The sequence below is a fragment of the Hyla sarda genome, chromosome 1 (assembly GCF_029499605.1).
Source record: "Hyla sarda isolate aHylSar1 chromosome 1, aHylSar1.hap1, whole genome shotgun sequence".
In the NCBI taxonomy this organism is placed as follows: domain Eukaryota; kingdom Metazoa; phylum Chordata; class Amphibia; order Anura; family Hylidae; genus Hyla; species Hyla sarda.
In genome coordinates, this window is record NC_079189.1 from 179,806,484 (window position 1) to 179,826,101 (window position 19,618).

The 19,618-nt window shown below is 42.6% G+C and overlaps 1 protein-coding gene across 1 annotated transcript in view; it reads left to right on the forward strand.

Moving 5' to 3' along the window:
- Positions 1-19,618, forward strand: part of ELOVL6 (ELOVL fatty acid elongase 6) — a 145,902-nt gene that overhangs the window by 105,709 nt on the left and 20,575 nt on the right. The window contains exon 2 of the mRNA XM_056564568.1: positions 17,212-17,343. Coding sequence (XP_056420543.1) covers positions 17,212-17,343 — 132 coding nt within the window. The remainder of the gene's footprint in view (positions 1-17,211; positions 17,344-19,618) is intronic.

Sequence of the window (19,618 nt, forward strand, 5' to 3'; positions counted from 1 at the left end):
CACACACAGACACACAATGCAAAGACTACATGAACTTCTCTACTTTTTATCTGCTTTCAGGTGTGATTTTTATATTGCCCACATCTGTTAGTTGCCCCGGGTGAGTTTAAAGGGGTACTCCAGTGGAAAACTTTTTTTTTTTAACCCCTTAGGGACCAAGGACGTACCGGTACGTCCTTGGTCCTGCTCTTCTGATATAACGCGGGGTTACACAGTAACCCCGCGTCATATCATGGCGGGCCCGGCGTCATAGTGAAGCCGGGACCCGCCTCTAATAGCGCGCAGCGCCGATCGCGGCGCCGCGCGCTATTAACCCTTTAGCCGCGCGCTCAGAGCTGAGCCGCGCGGCTAAAAGTGAAAGTGAAAGTTCCCGACTAGCTCAGTCGAGCTGTTCGGGATCGCCGAATGACTGCTCAGTGCCTGAGATCCAGGCATGAGCAGTCATGTGGCAGAATCGTTGATCACTGGTTTCTTATGAGAAACCAGTGATCAACATAGAAGATCAGTGTGTGCAGTGTTATAGGTCCCTATGGGACCTATAACACTGCAAAAAAAAAGTGAAAAAAAAAAGTGAATAAAGATCATTTAACTCCTCCCCTATTAAAAGTTTGAATCACCCCCCTTTTCCAATAAAAAAAAAAACACAGTGTAAATAAAAATAAACATATGTGGTATCACCGCGTGCGGAAATGTCCGAATTATAAAAAATATATCATTAATTAAACCGCTCGGTCAATGGCGTGCGCGCAAAAAAATTCCAAAGTCCAAAATAGTGCATTTTTGGTCACTTTTTATATCATTTAAAAATGAATAAAAAGTGATCAATAAGTCCTATCAATGCAAAAATGGTACCGTTAAAAACTTCAGATCACTGCGCAAAAAATGAGCCCTCATACCGCCCCATACACGGAAAAATAAAAAAGTTATAGGGGTCAGAAGATGACAATTTTAAACGTATTAATTTTCCTGCATGTAGTTATGATTTTTTCCAGAAGTCCGACAAAATCAAACCTATATAAGTAGGGTATCATTTTAATCGTATGGACCTACAGAATACATATCAGGTGTCATTTTTACCGAAAAATGTACTACGTAGAAACGGAAGCCCCCAAAAGTTACAAAACAGCGTTTTTTTTTTTCAATTTTGTCGCACAATGATTTTTTTTCCCGCTTCACCATAGATTTTTGGGCAAAATGACTGACGTCATTACAAAGTAGAATTGGTGGCGCAAAAAATAAGCCATCATATGGATTTTTAGGTGTAAATTTGAAAGAGTTATGATTTTTTAAAGGCAAGGAGCAAAAAACGAAAATGCAAAAACGGAAAAACCTCCGGTCCTTAAGGGGTTAATCAACTGGTTCCAGAAAGTTAAACAGATTTGTAAATTACTTCTATTAAAAAATCTTAATCCTTCCAGTACTTATTAGCTGCTGAATACTACAGAGGAAATTATTTTCTTTTTGGAACACAGAGCTCACTGCTGACATCACGACCACAGTGCTCTCTGCTGACACCTCTGTCCATTCTAAGAACTGCCCAGTAGGAGAGCACTGTGCTCGTGATGTCAGCAGAGAGCACTGTGTTCCAAAAAGAAAATAATTTCCTCTGTAGTATTCAGCAGCCAAAAAGTACTGGAAGGATTAAGATTTTTTAATAGAAGTAATTTACAAATCTGTTGAACTTTCTGGCACAAGTTGAATAAAAAAATTTTTTTCCACTGGAGTACCCTTTAAAGGAGCAACACATGCTTGAAACAATCTTATTTATCCACAATTTTGAAAGGGTGCCAATAATTTTGTCCAGCGCATTTTTGAAGTTTGGTGTGACATTATGTCCAATTAGCTTTTTTTCCTCTCTTTTTTGGTTTAGTTCCAATACACACAAAGGGAATAAACATGTGTATAGCAAAACATGTGTTACTGCAATCCTTTTCTGTGAGAAATACTTGAAAAATGTCAGGTGTGCCAACATTTACGGCCATTACTGTACATACATACACACATCATACATGCATAAACACACAGACATATATATATATATATATATATATATATATATATATATATATATACACACACACACACACACACACACATCATGCATACATAATACATAAATACAAACATACATACACACATACATCAAACATATATAATACATACATCATTCATACATTATATACATACACAAAGCATACATAATACATACATAGTACACATCATAAATGCACACATCATACATACATTCCACCCCCCTCCCATCCTCAGTCGCCTTACCCCCATTCCGCACACTCTTCTGACCTGCGGCCGCCATGTTGGGGTCAGAGGCAGGGCATGCCAACTTCCTTTTACTGCGGTATGTGCTATGCACCAGGAGTTGTGGGCAGGACCATTTCAGGGTGTGGAAGCAGACTTACGCACCTGCACAGGGCACATCTGTTCACAGCAGCCCAGCGCCTGCAATTGTGGCAGTAGTGTGCGTGACCAGAGAAGGGGGACACAGCGGCCGAAGAAGGGGGCACAGCTGCCGGAGAAGGGGGGCACAGCGGCCAGAGAAGGGGGGCACAGAGGCCGGAGAAGGAGGGCACAGCAGCGGGAGAAGAGCAGCCGTAGCTGCACACTAAAAAAAAAATACATATTTTAACATTGCGCCGAGACAGATGGCCCACTGGACGGCCCAGCCCATCGGGCAAATGCCCAGTTTGCCCGATGGCCAGTCCGACCCTGATGGACCCCCTTCGTCCATGTGAGCATGACCTGGAAAGGCATATTGGAGCAGAGAGGATGGAGCCAGGGATGCTGGGTATGCCGGGCCCCACCTCCATTGCACAAAGGACAACATTTACATACTAGCAACAGAGGCTAATACACTCTGAAACTATGACGCTGATCTGGGTAAGTTATACGTAATTTTAATCTTGTTCATCTACTCTAAAACCCTATGAATTTGGTTTAGTGTGGGTAAACCATCTGTCAGTTTGCCTTTAACCACTCAGGGACCCAGGTACGCCCGACACCCTGTTACTTAAGGAACCAGGGCGCACCTGTATGCCCGTGGGAATTTCGGTCCCCGCGCGTGCTGAGCAGGGACCGAACCGTGATGACTGCTCATATCTATCAGCAGGCCCCCCCCCCCCCCCATGCAAACCCCTGGGGGGTCCGGCGATTTGCGACGATTCCGGGTCAATCAGGTCTCTGGTGAGGTGACCCAGAAAAAAGCCCCATTCACCCTTACCCAGCAGGAGTGAGGTGGCATGGGCCACCTCACGATCACATGATTGATCAGTCGGTAGTGTTCCAGATACAAATGTTGAACAGGGAAATATTTCACTTACTTCAATGGGGGGGGGGGGGGTAGTGTAGGAACCAGCCTCACACCCCAACCCCCCTCCAAGAAGACTCGTAGAAAACAACCAGAAAAGGTCTTTACATTCCAATATTTTAATTGCAAGGTGTTTCGGAGGTCATATAAATAGCCTCCTTCTTCACGCATACAATACATACATAATAGTCAGCTTTTATACTCACAATGTCCGGGGGGGGGGGGGGGGGGGGGGGGAAAGGGCGCCCAATCATAGTACATGTGAGCTTGTTCCTCTTCCGGTTAGGACCTTCAGGTCACATGATCCCCAGCCGAACCACATGATTAAACATCACGTGGTATCTGCGGATTATACTACAACATTTACATCTATTTTGACATCTATGTAAATGTTGTAGTATGAATGTTGTAGTATAATTACACATAGGAGAACAGAAATCAATGTAGTGGATTAGACCAATTTTTATAAAGGAATATTTAAATTGTAGTAGTTCCTATGTAGTGTATCTAATAGAATGTCCTTGTGACTTGAAGTACATTGGCAAAACCATGAATTGCCTAAGGCTACGCATTAATAAACACATATACAACATATGCCATGGCTTTAATCTCCATAGTGTATTAAGACACTTTAATACTCACCATAATAGGGACCCTACTCTGATGAGAGTGACACCTTTAGAGAGGATACCCAATATGAATTTTAAATTATTATGTAACAAAGAAATGTTCTGGATTTCTAAATTGAATACGTTGTCACCACAGGGACTTAATGAGGCTTTAGAGCATGTATATTAATTAATTTTGCTAATTTTTATTATAAATTTTTATTAGTATTTATATTTATATATTTTCTGTATTTTTTATAATAGTTTTTGGTAATTTTTTATGTAATTTATTATTAATTATTGTAATTGTTATGAATTTTGTATTTTATTGTATAATGTCCGGGGGACATATGGACCCATGAGAGGAGTATATTTTTCCTACCTGTTAGAGGTTTTAACATTGATAACGTAGATGCACTATTTTACAATTCATTATGATGTGCATCGGGTGGTGTGCGTAGGCGCGGTGTCATTGTGCGTTCCAGTGTGGGACGCGCTGGCATCGCACAGGCGCTTACTATTTACTAGTTAGGTATTGATGGCGGTGCGTTCCAGTGTGGAGCGCATGACGCCTTCCGATTGATGAGCGCAGGCGCGGTGTCATTGTGCGCTCCAGCGTGGGACGCACGGGCGCTGCGCGTGCGCAGATTACCTTCCTATGATGTGACCATAGTCAGTCACATGATCGGAGGCGGGCATTGACAGCGCCGGCCTCGGGATGGAGATCTCGGGTGACGTGTCTCTGACGCAGATACCACGTGATGCTTAATCATGTGGTTCGGCTGGGGATCATGTGACCGGAAGGTCCTAACCGGAAGAGGAACAAGCTCACATGTACTATGATTGGGCGCCCTTTTTTTTTTTTCCTGGACATTGTGAGTATAAAAGCTGACTATTATGTAAGTATTGTATGCCTGAAGAAGGAGGCTATTTATATGACCTCCGAAACGCATTGCAATTAAAATATTGGAATGTAAGGACCTTTTCTGGTTGTCTTCTACGAGTCTTCTTGGAGGGGGGTTGGTGTGTGAGGCTGGTTCCTACACTCCCCCCCAGTGAAGTAAGTGAAATATTTCCCTGTTCAACATTTGTATCTGGAACACTACTGCCTATATCTCCCTCTCTGAGAGCTGGTTCTTTTTTATATTTGTTTCTATCCACATATCACTACGGATCATACACTGTGATTCCGGACCACCTTGTGCCCTCCCTTAACCCCTTAAGGACCGAGGGGTTTTCCGTTTTTGCATTTTCGTTTTTTGCTCCTTGCCTTTAAAAAATCATAACTCTTTCAATTTTGCACCTAAAAATCCATATGATGGCTTATTTTTTGCGCCACCAATTCTACTTTGTAATGACGTCAGTCATTTTGCCCAAAAATCGACGGTGAAACGGGAAAAAAAATCATTGTGCGACAAAATTGGAAAAAAAAACGCCATTTTGTAACTTTTGGGGGCTTCCGTTTCTACGTAGTACATTTTTCGGTAAAAATGACACCTTATCTTTATTCTGTAGGTCCATACGATTAAAATGATACCCTACTTATATAGGTTTGATTTTGTCGGACTTCTGAAAAAAATCATAACTACATGCAGGAAAATTAATACGTTGAAAATTGTCATCTTCTGACCCCTATAACTTTTTTATTTTTCCGTGTATGGGGTGGTATGAGGGCTCATTTTTTGTGCCGTGATCTGAAGTTTTTAACGGTACCATTTTTGCATTGATAGGACTTATTGATCATTTTTAAATGATATAAAAAGTGACCAAAAATGCACTATTTTGGACTTTGGAATTTTTTTGCGCGCACGCCATTGACCGAGCGGTTTAATTAATGATATATTTTTATAATTCGGACATTTCCACACGCGGTGATACCATATTTGTTTATTTTTATTTACACTGTGTTTTTTTTTATTGGAAAAGGGGGGTTATTCAAACTTTTAATAGGGGAGGAGTTAAATGATCTTTATTCACTTTTTTTTTTCACTTTTTTTTTGCAGTGTTATAGGTCCCATAGGGACCTATAACACTGCACACACTGATCTTCATCATTGATCACTGGTTTCTCATAAGAAACCAGTGATCAACGATTCTGCCACATGACTGCTCATGCCTGGATCTCAGGCACTGAGCAGTCATTCGGCGATCGGACAGCGAGGAGGCAGGTAGGGACCCTCCTGCTGTCCTGTAAGCTGTTCGGGATGCCGCGATTAGCCGCGGCTATCCCGAACAGCCCGACTGAGCTAGCCGGCCACTTTCGGTTTAGCTTTTAGCCGCGCGGCTCAGCTCTGAGCGCGGCTATAGGGTTAATAGCACGCGGCGCCGCGATCGGCACTGCGCGCTATTAGAGGCGGGTCCCGACTTCACTATGACGCCGGGCCCGCCGTGATATGACGCGGGGTTACTGTGTAACCCCGCGTCATATCAGGAGAGCAGGACCAAGGACGTATCGGTACGTCCTTGGTCCTTAAGGGGTTAAGGGATGTCTTTATGACGGAGATTGGGATATTTTACACGCTTGAAGGGGACCCTGGGTGTCGTTCGGGGAATACATCTATACGGTGGTATCCCACTCACACCGAGTGAGTAAGATCTATTCTATATTATATAACCTTGGGATCAGAGCGCCGCCATTTTTTTCTTATATACTGTATGATTGATCAGTCGGAACGATCGACCAATCATTGCCCTGCTGGGCGGTGATCGGGGCGGCGATCGGGGCCGGCGGGGGTCTCCTACCTCTCCCTGGCCTGGTGGGGGTCCCCTCAGGAGTGGCGGTGGTCCAGGAGGCAGGAGCAGTGGCAGCAGCGGTGGTCCCGGTGGCAGGATACAGTAGGAGATGAGGCCTGTTCATCTCCTTCTGTTGCTTAGCAAAAACTCTCAGCATGCACAGCCAAAGGGCATGCTGGGAGTTTTAGTTTTGCAACAGCTGGAGTTCCAACTACATCTCCCAGCATGCCCTTTAGTAGTCTTTGCATGCTGTGGGTTGTAGTTATGCAACAGCTGGAGGCACATTTTTTCTATGAAAAAGTGTGCATCCAGCTGTTGCATAACTACAACTCCCAGGCCCAGCATGCACAGACTACCAAAGGGCATGCTGGATGTTGTAACAGTGTGCCTCCAGCTGTTGCAAAACTACAACTCTCAGCATGCCCTTCGACTGTCAATGCATGCTGAGTGTTGCAGTTTTGCAACAGCTGGAGACACACTGGTTGTGAAACAGAGTTTGTGTCCTAACTCAGTGTTTCGCAACCAGTCTGTGTCCAGCTGTTGCAAAAATACAACTCCCAGCATGCGCTGAGAGATTGTACATGCTGGGAGTTCTAGTTTTGCAACAGCTGGAGGCACACTGGTTGCGAAATACTGAGTTAAGTAACAAACTCTGTGTTGCTCAAATAATGTGCCTCCAGCTGTTGCATAACTTCAACTCCCAGCATGTATGGTTTGTCAGTACATGCTGGGAGTAGTAGTTTTGCAACCGCTGGAGGTTTGCCCCCCATGTGAATGTACAGGGTACATTCACACGGGCAGGGGTTTACAGCAAATTTTCTTCTGCAAGTTTGAGATGCTGCAAATTTTTCGCCGCAGCTCAAACTCCTAGCAAGAAACTCACTATAAACCCCCGCCAGTGTGAATGTACCCTAACAACAATACACAAAATAAAAAGTAAAACACTACATATACCCTTACACAGTCACCCCCCCCCCTCCCAAAAAAAAAATTCTTGTACGGCACTGTTTCCAAAACGGAGCCTCCAGCTGTTGAAAAACAACAACTCCCAGTATTGCCGGACAGCCACTGACTGTCAAGGCATGCTCGGAGTTTTGCAACAGCTGGAGACACCCTGTTTGGGAAACACTGCTGTAGGGTATTTTGGTGGCGGATGCAAATCCCCAAAATAGGCCTCAAATGCGCATGGTGCTGTCTCACTTTGGAGCCCTGTCGTATTTCAAGGCAACAGTTTAGGGCCACATATGTGGTATTTCCGTACTTGGGAGAAATTGTGTTACAAATTTTGGGGGGCTTTTTCTCCTTTTACCCCTTATGAAAAGTAAAGTTGGGGCCTACACCAGCATGTTAGTGTTAAAAGTTTTATTTTTTACACTAACATGCTGGTGTTGCCCCATACTTTTAATTTTCACAAGCGGTAAAAGGAAAAAAGGAACCCCAAAATTTGTAACGCAATTTCTCCTGAGTATGGAACTGCCCCATATGTGGGTGTAAAGGGCTCTGCAGGCGCACAGCATGGCTCAGAAGTGAGAGCGCACCTTGTACATTTGAGGTCTAAATTGGTGATTTGCACAGGGGTGGCTGATTTTACAGCGGTTCTGACATAGACACAAAGCAATAAATACCCACATGTACCCCATTTTGGAAACTAGACCCCTAAAGGAATTTAACAAGGGGAACAGTGAGCCTTAACACCCCACAGGTGTTTGACGAATTTTCGTTAAAGTTGGATGTGAAAATGAAAAAAAAAAAAAAATTTCAACAAAATGCTGAATAGGAAAAAAAGCCCCCCAAAATTTGGAGCCCCATCTCTTCTGAGTAAGAACATTCCCCATATGTGGACGTAAAGTGCTTTGCTGGTGCACTACAATGCACAGAGGAGAAGGAGCACCATTGGGCTTTTGGAGAGAGAATGTGTCTGAAATTGAAGGCCATTTGAGTTTACAAAGCTCCCATAGTCCCAGAACAGTGGACCCCCCCCCCCCACACACATGTGACCCCATTTTGGAAACTATGCCCCTCACAGAATTTAATAGGGGGTGCAGTGAGCATTTACACCACACAGGTGTCTGACCGATTTTTGGAACAGTGGTCCGTGAAAATGAAAAATGTAATTTCTAAATACTCATTGCACCCCTTATTAAATTCTGTGAGGGGTGTAGTTTCCAAAATGGGGTCACATGTGGGGGGTCCACTGTTCTGGCACCACGGGGGGCTTTGTGAACGCACATGGCCCCGACTTCCATTCCAACCAAATTCTCTCTTCAAAAGCTCAATGGCGCTCCTTCTCTTTTGAGCATTGTAGTGCTCCAGCAGAGCACTTTACATCCACATATGGGGTATCTCCATACTCAGAAGAAATGGGGTGACAAATTTTGGGAGGCTTTTTCTCCTATTATCCCTTCAAAATGAAAAATTTGGGGTGACACCAGCATTTTAGTGAAAAATCTAATTTTTTATTTTCACGTCCATCTTTTGCGGAAATTTGTCAAAGACATGTGGTGTGTTAAGGCTCACTGTACCCCTTGTTACGTTTCTTGAGGGGTGTAGTTTCCAAAATAATAAGCCATGTGTTTTTTTTATGCTGTTCTTGCACCATAGGGGCATCCTAAATGTGACATGCCCCCCAAAAACCATTTCAGCAAAATTTGCTTTCCAAAAACCAAATGTGACTCCTTCTCTTCTGAGCATTGTAGTGCACCAGCAGTGCACTTAACGTCCACACATGGGGTAATTCCATACTCAGAAGTGATGGGGTTACAAATTTTGGGAGGCCTTTTCTCTTATTACCCCTTGTAAAAATGTAACATTTTGGGGAAAACCAGCATTTTAGTGAAAAAAATACAAATAAATTAATTTACACATCCAAACTTAACGGAAAGTCTTCAAACACCTGTGGGGTGTTAAGGCTCACTGTACCCCTTTTTACGTTTCTTGTGGGGTGTAGTTTCCAAAATAGTATGCCATGTTGTTGTTTTTATTTTTTTTATTTTTTTGCTGTTCTGGCACCTTCCTAAATGTGACATGCCCCCCAAAAGCCATTTCAGAAAAACTGACTCTACAAAATCCCATTGTCGCTCCTTCCCTCCTGAGCCCTCTACTGCGCCTGCCGAACACTTTACATACACATGAGATATTTCCTTACCCTAGAGAAATTGGGTTACAAATTTTGGGGGGATTTCTCTCCTTTTACCCCTTGCAAAATTTCAAAAACTGGGTCTACAAGAACATGTGAGTGTAAAAAATGAAGATTTTGCATTTTCTCCTTCACTTTGCTGCTATTCCTGGGAAACACCTAAAGGGTTAACGCACTTACTGAATGTCATTTTGAATACTTTGAGGGGTGCAATTTTTTATTATGATGTCATTTATGGGGTATTTCTAATATGAAAGCCCTTCAAATCCACTTCAAAACTGAACTGGCCCCTGAAAAATTCTGATTTTTAAAATGTTGTGAAAAATTGGAAAATTTCTGCTATACTTTGAAGCCCTCTGATGTCTTCCAAAAGTAAAAACATTTCAACTTTATGATGAAAACATAAAGTAGACATATTGTATATGTGAATCAATATATAATTTATTTGGTATGTCTATTTTCTTTTTAAGCAGAGAGTTTCAAAGTAAAAAAAAAAAGCTAAATTTTCTAATTTTTCATCAAATCTTTCACCAAGAAATGAGTGACGTGAGTCGCATGTCACGTGAGCACTGCACGACGGCAGTTTGCATACAGCTCTCACGTGTTTTCTACCGACAGCACAGTACTCACATGACATTCGACTCACGTCACTAGGATGTGGAGTTGCAGAATATAAATATGCTAATTAAGGGGACGGCTGATTAAGAGGACTGAAAGAAGCAGGGGTGGCCAACCGGCGGGGCCCCTCTTCCTGCGGGCAATTCCTTGAATTAAGAAGGGGAACTTCGCCAGCCAATATTTCGGGAACCATGGCACAGATTATAGTAAGTGACCCCTTTTTGGATTCCTGGTCACCCACACTATAACCCTGTTTATTGGGTTTAGTGTGGGTGATCAGAGTGACAGTTTTCCTTTAAGGCTTTGTTCATGGGTCATAGCCATTGTTCTGTTCTATCATCATAGGAGCACAACAAGAAAATGAAACATTGTCAGATAACTGTCACATGACTGATACAGATGGCTCCCAGTGGACCTCATTGACTACAATGAGGTCTGTTGTGTGTCTATTGTGTCTGTCACTTTATCAGACTATGTAGCACTGCTTATTTTGTTTGTTATTTCAGAAACCTATGGCGGAGTCCTATAAAACCGATGTTGAGGTTTAAGTAAATACTGTATGTATGTATATTTGTGGTGTATTGGATGTTTGCAATAATGATCCCCAACCTGATGCATAGTTTACCTCCTAAGGGTCTATACAATGTTTCATAAAGTACAAACACTTGAATAGGCTCTATCAGATTCAAAAATGTTTTATATGTTATACATCTTGGCAAAACATTAACCTTTCTAAGTTTAGGAAGTAAGGGCAGGACCAGCACTCCTCTATGCTCACTTCTGTTCTGTCTATTTGACTCCTTTCTAAAATCAGAGATGAGGGGGTTACAGAGCAGCCAGAGGAATGAGGAAATGAGGAAATCCAGCACAGCAGACTCAGGGAGGAAGTGAAAGTATGGTGAGTGAGAGCTAGCTTAGTGCTTGCCTGGGACAAACTCCTTCTTGAGAAGTGGGTGTCAGAATGAGTGGGAAAAGGGATTTGTGAGCTAAATACAGAAGCTAGACACATAAAGAAGTCATGTAAAGCCATCTGCATGACCTAGTGAGTAACATTTATAAGCATTCTTTTTTCTGTGATATGACTAGTATACTTTAACAGGTTCACTCTTTGCTAAAGGAATGAGTAAAGAGCAATGTCTTACAAGTCTTGTCTGAGATTTTTTATTGGATTGTTAGCTTCCATTCGAAAATTATTTTCCTCCCTCAAAATAGTTAACACTTCTCTACTTCTGGAAATACATTTCCTGCAGCATGATCGTAGGAGACAGAGACCACTCCTCTATGGCGACATTCTGTCTCTGTTAGTGAACTTAGTATTGCAGCCACATAGGTATGGATCGACCGATTATCAGTTTGGCCGATATTATCGGCCGATATTCACGATTTTGGACGTTATCGGTATTGGCAATTACTTTGCTGATAATCCGATAATGCCCCGCCCCACGCACCGCCCCCACTGCACCATGCCGCACCCCCCACCACCGCACCACACCCCCCACCACCGCGGCGCACCACCCACCGCACCGCCCTGGCCAGAGACAGCCTCCGCCGCTGCCCCATTGCCTCCCCCATTCCCGGTTTTATAATTACCTGTTCCCGGGGTCCGCGCTATTTCTGGCTCCTGCACGTCCTGTGTTATGCTGTGCACTGCGTCCCCGTCAGTGCGCACAGTGACAGCTCAGGAGGACGCCGCAGGAGCCAGAAGAAGCGTGGACCCCGGGAACAGGTAATTATAAAACTGGGGATGGGGGAGGCAATGGGGCAGCGGCGGCGGTGCTCTCTGGCCGGTGCGGTGGGGGGTGCGGCGTGGTGGTGGTGGGGGGGCGGTCACGGTGGTGGTGATAGGATTCAGGACCCCAGGACAGGCAGGGGGAGAGAAGCGGGTGGCGGTAGCTGTCTCTGGCACCGCAAAAGCTGCTGCAGTTCATTGATTTAAAGCACCCGCTTTAAATCAATGATCTGCAGCGGTGTCGCCGGGGGGAATAAATAGCCGTTAACTTATACCAGAATATCGGTATAAGTTATCGGCCCTAACCTCTACAGAGTATCGGTATCGGCCCTAAAAAAACTATATTGGTTGATCCCTACACATAAGTGTAGTGGAAATATGCATGGCTCCTGTATACACCAACTGAACCACATTTACATAACAAATAAACTACTAGTAAATGAATGTTCAGCATATCTGGTTCTCTACCTTATCTGCTCAAGCTCACTGTACAAGGTATCATAGTTGAATTTTTTATAGGGATCTATATTCTTGCATCACATTCACTGCAATTGTAACTTACATGTGTTATGAAAGCAGTTAAAACACTTTAATTTTTCTATATCTATTTTTAACTATATAAAGAAGGTCTTAAAACCATTTACTATTCATCCATTGTATCTAAAAGGAAAAATAAAGCAACTTTTCCAAAAAGTCTTACAAATAGTGGACAATGTGTATACACAGTTTTTATGCAGACCTACCGTATATTATAGAGTCAAAATAAACCATGCATTGTCAGATTCTGAAGTCATATTTTAGTCCACTCTGCCAACCCCCAAGCATAGGAGATGGCAGCAGGAGTACTGTGCATACTAGTGTTCATTGTCTGTGGCCAGAGCTCAGTACTGCAGGAGTGCATGGGAACGGAGTACCTTACCTTTTTTCACAGCAGGAACACTGGGGGAGATTTATCAAAACTTGTGCAAAGGTAAGTGGAGCAGTTGCCCATAGCAACCAATCAGATTGCTTCTTTCAATTTCATAAATGTCTCTGAAAAATGAAAGAAGCGATCTGATTAGTTGCTATGGGCAACTGGTCAACGTTTCCTATGCACCGGTTTTGATAAATCTTCCCCACTGTTTTGATTTGTAGGAATCCTGCAGGACCAGCCCCTGAGTGTGCGTCCCCACAATTTTTTCCCCAGAACTTGACCCGTGTTAGTAACCATGTAGACACGTAGTTCTGCATAGTAGCTGTAGACACCTCGCAGTAGGATATTTTTAATCAAGACTGTATGCAAATTTACAGCGCACAAGACAAGATTTAGACTTCTTGGAAATCCAATTGTCTACAAGCTGGAGGTATAATATAGAATATGTACGTAGATGAACGCGTTTATACATTACATTTAAATAAGCAAGTATTCGTTTTCTAGGAACATGTCAGTGAGGTTATCTTTTTCTGCTGTTAATTCCTAATCTGTGGTTCTTGAATTTGTTCCATCGCTCAGATCAGCTTGTAAATGAGATTGATTATTTAAAGGCTGTGGTTTTTCTCTTGGCAGTTGTCCTGTTTTTGAAAACTAACATTGATATAAATGCTTTGACATTTCATCGTAAATCAGGAACCAAAATATATAATCTTCTTACCAATTAAGGTACGTTCACCTCTGTCTTGGAGGCTGTTAGGAGTCTCCTGCAGATACTATTAGGTTGTAACCAGGAGAGTAGACAGGAAGTGTCAGGGAGTGTTCAGATCTCCACCAATCAGGAGAACTAGCTGAGAGAAGTTCACGCTCATCGCGTTCTCTCCCAGGTCCGTGTCACATGATCGAGACAGACTTGCAATGTAAGTCTATGAGCTTGTCTTGATCACATGACACAGAGCAGAGAGAGGAGTGTGTGGCAGCACAGACTTCTCCCACCTTGTTCTCCTGATCGGTGGAGGTCTGAACACTCAGACCCCTGCCGATCTAAACTTTTGGCATGTTGCCAGGACATGTCAAAAGTTTTTCCAAATGACAGGTACTCTTTCAAGGGGTTATCCACCATAAGGTGATTTTAGCACCTACCTGCCAGACAGTAATTGACATGCTTAGGAAGGATCCGTGCTTATCTTTGGGTTAAATGGCTATTTTGTGAACTGGCTTATTCCTATTGGAGTTTTCTCTTTTACTACAAATCCCATAATTCCACTATTCTCCCTCCCACACATCAGCCACCCCACCCATTGAACCACATACAAGCTGAATGCCATGCAAAAGACCAGTTCTTTGTAACCAGGGTGCCTCCAGCTGTTGCAAATTCTCTGTGGTTGCTCCACCCACAGAAGCAGAACAGGCTCCCTGTCATCACCTAAATAGTGAGGTTGTGTCTCGGCTGCATTGCATCCTGGGAATACCTGAGACAGGAGTAACTTTGTATGCTGTTAAAAATGAACATCCAGAACAAAAATCACATAAGAATACGAGACCAGCCATCAGAGACAGGTACAGACACTATTTTATGAACTACACTAACTTTACAGCCACTGTAGCATAGTCAAATAAAAATAATTCCTGGAATACCCCTTTAAATGGGCTGCCATGCGTGACATCCTCTTTGTGTGTCAGTTGTCTTATCAACCCAACACTGCCATGCAGCCAGGGCAGGACATCCACAACTTGATCCTGCAAAGCCATGGCAGAATACTGGAAGCAGAGCTGCTGAGGAGGAAGTGTCTGGTTACCTAGCATCATCAAACCTGATCAGTCATTAGATTACAATCAGGTTATAAAAGGAAGGACCTCTAGGACCTCCACCATTGCAATGAATGAGGAGCCCTAAATGCACGCTCTCAGCTGAAGAGGAGTACAAGCATGATCTGTCCCTATCCAGTCAGATAAATGGGAACATAAAATGGTCAATATGTTCCATATATTCAATGTTCACATGTCTTAGCATTTGCAGAGTATAACTGTGAATTTGTGTGTTTTTCCATTGGTGTTGCAGCCATGATACATCTGTGCATTTATTTCATTTTGCTTCGAGGTGCTGACCAATTTTGTCTTGTATGTATGAGTAGGTGGCTACCCCTTTTGGTCATGCACTCTACCCACCTTCCTCAGCTTTCAGTTAGAGCAGTGAATAGCTGGATCCTCCATGCTCCCAGTACATTTTAAGAGAGAGAGATGAGTCTGCCCAATCCCATAAAAGGCCACCTTACCACAGTAAATGGATAGCGCAATTTGGTCAACATGGACTAAATGGCTTTTGTTTCTTTTTATCCCTTTTTATTATTTGTGTTTTGTTTTGAGACTTAGAAAAGATTAATGGGGATAATTATCAAAACCTGTCCAGAGGAAAAGTTTGAGTTGCCCATAGCAACCAATCAGATTGCTTCTTTTATTTTTGAAAAGGCTTCTGAAAGCGATCTGATTGGTTGCTATGGGCAACTCTGCAACTTTTCCTCTAGACAGGTTTTGATAAATCTCCCCCTGAAAGTTCTTTATGCTGCATATTGATCTGCATTTAACATTGGTATTTGATTTCGCTCTATGAAATTTTGACCCATTTTTGGAGTTTAGCCTCTTGCATTGTGTTGTCTGGCTTGGTAGCTCCTTTTCCACTTGTATTAATGAACCAGGAACACAGCTGTTATCAGTTCAACAAACTCCATTATTGGCACTCTCCTTGGCTCACTGTTATTGCCAAGTGTCTAATCGGCTGCATAAGGAAAACTGCCAAGAAACTGACACTGCGAATATTTAGTAAAGAGGCTTAAACTTCACATCTTGACATGTGGGTCATTTCGGCTTGTTTCCAATGGCCTATACTGCATCTCAGAATTGTCCGTATTATTCTCCAGGATCTATATGCACAGTTCGCTTTTAAATATTTTCTATGTGTTAACATTTGTGATCCCTGTTATCTAACCATATTTACCTACTCTATTGGCTAATAATTTCAGATTGTGTGAGGCTGTCTCATGTTCGCCCAGCTAAATAAATATTAAACTGTGTATTTTATGTTACTACATTTAGATGAATAATTGCATGTGAAAGTAAATTCTCAAATATTGGTACATGTCAGTATATAACACAATATCTGTTTTACGCTACAAGGGAATGGCTCATATGGCTGGTCTTATTACTCATCCTCAGTATCTTCAGATAAAATATATTTTTATAATTCTTGTTATACAACTTCCTAATACGATGTCAAATTAATGGGAAGAATGTATGAGTAATACTACACAAAGAATAAACATACACACAGTTCTTTTCTCCTATGGCTTCCATACATTTACTACAGTATTTTGCACCAATTAGATATTTCTAATATTTTTGTCTTGGTTCCTTTTCCCTAGACACTCCTTCTATTGTCCATGGGGCGTTTCTGGTATTGCAGTCTATCCAGTTGAATTGTGGTTTAGCTGCAATACTGGACACAACCCAGTGCTGTAGTCCACCTTATTCTATTTTTAATAAAGTTTATTAAAGCTGTTACATTTGAAGCCACCTCTGAGTACTAGACTACCTTCTTTGTTTAGCGGATTTCTTGGATTTAAACTCTTGTGATATCATGGGTAACAGCAATAATGGGTAGCATCAACTACCTGATTAACAGGCCCTGTGATGACTTCTACCAGGGCTGATGGTTTTAAGAGACAATCCTGAACTTAATGCTGGATTCATATATGTCAGGCATCCGGTTTAGTGAATCCAGCCTCAACTCGGAACCGATGCCATAACTCATGACGAAAGTGACACCAGTTGTTTGGGATCCAGAATTTTTAATTGTGCATGTGCGTTCCCGTGACTGATGTCCTTGCGGCATGTTCCTCAGTCCGACTTCCAACCTGAGACACCGAATGTTTTACAATCAGTTTTCCTTCAGTGCTTTTTCCACAGCAACGGAGGAAAACGCTGCCAGACGACACACATATGTGAAGGAGGCCTAACAAAAGTCTCAAGGGTTGCTCTGTTTTATACCTTGTTAGTACAGATCCACTGCCCATGAATGTATATCACCTTCATCTATGGCATCCAGATATATGTGACAAGTAAAATATAACACATTTTTCTTTTTGTTTTCTATTTCAGGAAGAAGTCCTTTCTATTTTCAGCAATGTATGCTGCCTTTATATTTGGTGGCCGGCACCTAATGAAACAACGAGAAAAGTTTGAGCTAAGGAAGCCCCTTGTCTTGTGGTCCCTCAGCCTTGCAGTTTTTAGGTAGGTCTTTAACATAAACTAGGTTTGGCTCAGTTTTTTGAATATTATAGAGGTTTGCAGCATTGTAGTTAAATCTGCTGAAAGTGCTTAAAGTATGGAGAATTGTAACTTAAATTGCCTGTGCTATCAGTCGGTTGCCATTAAAGGAGTACTATCGTGCAGGACAATTTATCCCCTATCCAAAGGATAGGGAATAAGTGTCTGATTGCGGGAGGGTCCGCATGTGGGGCTCATCTGCAGTCTCTTGCACAACCTCCGCACTCGCGACGGCCGACACAATCCCTCCATGTATCTCTATGAGAGACCTGAAGATACTCAAATGCTATATTGCCAGCTCTCCCATATATATACATGGAGAGGCGTGTTGGCTGGTACTTTATGCAGGGGTTGACACGGACCTTTCCTAGGGAGAGCTAGGGTGCCGTGCAGGAGATCGTGGGGCGTCCAACCACTGGGACAAATAAAACCCCCAGGTACCCTTTAGGCAAATTTTACTACAAACTATGAACAAATGGAATTTGCTAACTTATCTTCATTTTCCATTAAAAGGAATAGGTCATTGTCATTGAAAGGCATAGGTGATAACTGTATGTCCACTGTGGCCCCAATGTCCCTCCTAAACAAGACAACTGTGTGAGTTTGAATGAAACAGTGGTGAAACAGGCCTTCTGCCAGGTGAAGATTTACCAAACCTTGTTTAGAGGTGCAGTTGTCCATAGCTACCAATCAGATTCCAGTTTTCATTTTTAGAGGCCTTTTTAAAAATGAAAGAAGCAATCTAATTAGTTGCTATGGGCAACTGCTCTACTCATCCTGATCCTTTGCAGGAAGGTTTGACAAATTTCCCCCAATGGGTCTCAGCAGCAAGCTCCCCTACCTAATGGTAAGATAACCCCTTTAATGCAAACCAAAGGTGCCCATCCACGTATAAAAAGTTAAGTTCCATCTGACATAAGTGTTATTTCTCAGGTGGATAGCACATGTAATAGTAACATTTCTTCACACTTTAATCTCTTAAAGGGGTACTCCACCCCTAGACATCTTATCCCCTATCCAAAGGATAAGATGTAAAAATAATCATTAGCATATGTGGTATTGCGTATATGTCTGAACTATTACATTTCATGTTAATTAAACCGCATGGTGAATTGCGTAGACTAAAAAAAAAAAATCCCAAAGTCCAAAATTGCATATTTTTGGTCATTTCGTATACCAGAAAAAATGACAATTTTAAATTACAATGAAATGAAAATGAAAAAATTACTATTTTAACCCCTTAAGAACGCAGGACGTACAGGACGCCCTGACGTCCTGGTACTTAAGGACTCAAGGCATACCTGTACGTCCTGAGTCCCTCTCTCAGGGTTTAAACCGTTCTCACAAACGTGAGTCCCTGTTGCTACAGGCAGCTAGGACCCATGGCTAATGTCCGGCTCCACCGAACGGGACGATGCCCAGCATTAACCCTTTAGATGTGGCATACTTTTGATTGTGGCATCTAAAGTAAAAGTAAAACTATCCCGACAGATCAGTGGAGCTGATCGGGACTATTGCGATAGAATCGCGATGTCCCGATCAGCTTCCTAGATGACAGAAGGGTCCTCACCTGCCTCCTGATCATCCGATCAGCGATCTACTGCTCCATTCCTGAGAATACATGTGAATAAGTGCCCCCCTAATAAAAGTTTGAATCACCCCCCTTTTCCTATTTTTTCCTATTTAATTATGTAATAAAAAAAAAAACATATTTGGCACCGGCGCATGCGTAAATGTCCGAACTATTAAAATATAAGGTTAGCTAAGCCGCATGGTCGATGGCATACACGTAAAAAAAATAGTGAAAATTGTGAATTTTTGGTCACTTTATATACCATAAAAATATTAATAAAAAGCGATCAAAAAGTCTCACCAAAACAAAAATGGTACCGATAAAAACGACAGATCATGTCGCAAAAAATGAGCCTTGATATAGCCCCGTACGCAGAAAAATAAAAGTTATAGGGGTCAGAAGATGACAATTTTAACTCCTTAAGGACCAAGGACGTATGAGTACGTCCTTGGTCCCGCTCCCGTGATATAACGCGGGGTCCCACAGTGACCCCGCATCATATCACGGCGGGCCCGGCGTCATAGTGCAGCCGGGACCCGCCGCTAATAGCACGCGGCACTGATCGCAGTGCCGCGCGCTATTAACCCTTTAGCCGTGTGCTCAAAGCTGAGCCACGCGGCTAAAAGTGAAAGTAAAAAGTGCAGGTCAGCTCAGTGGGCTGTTCAG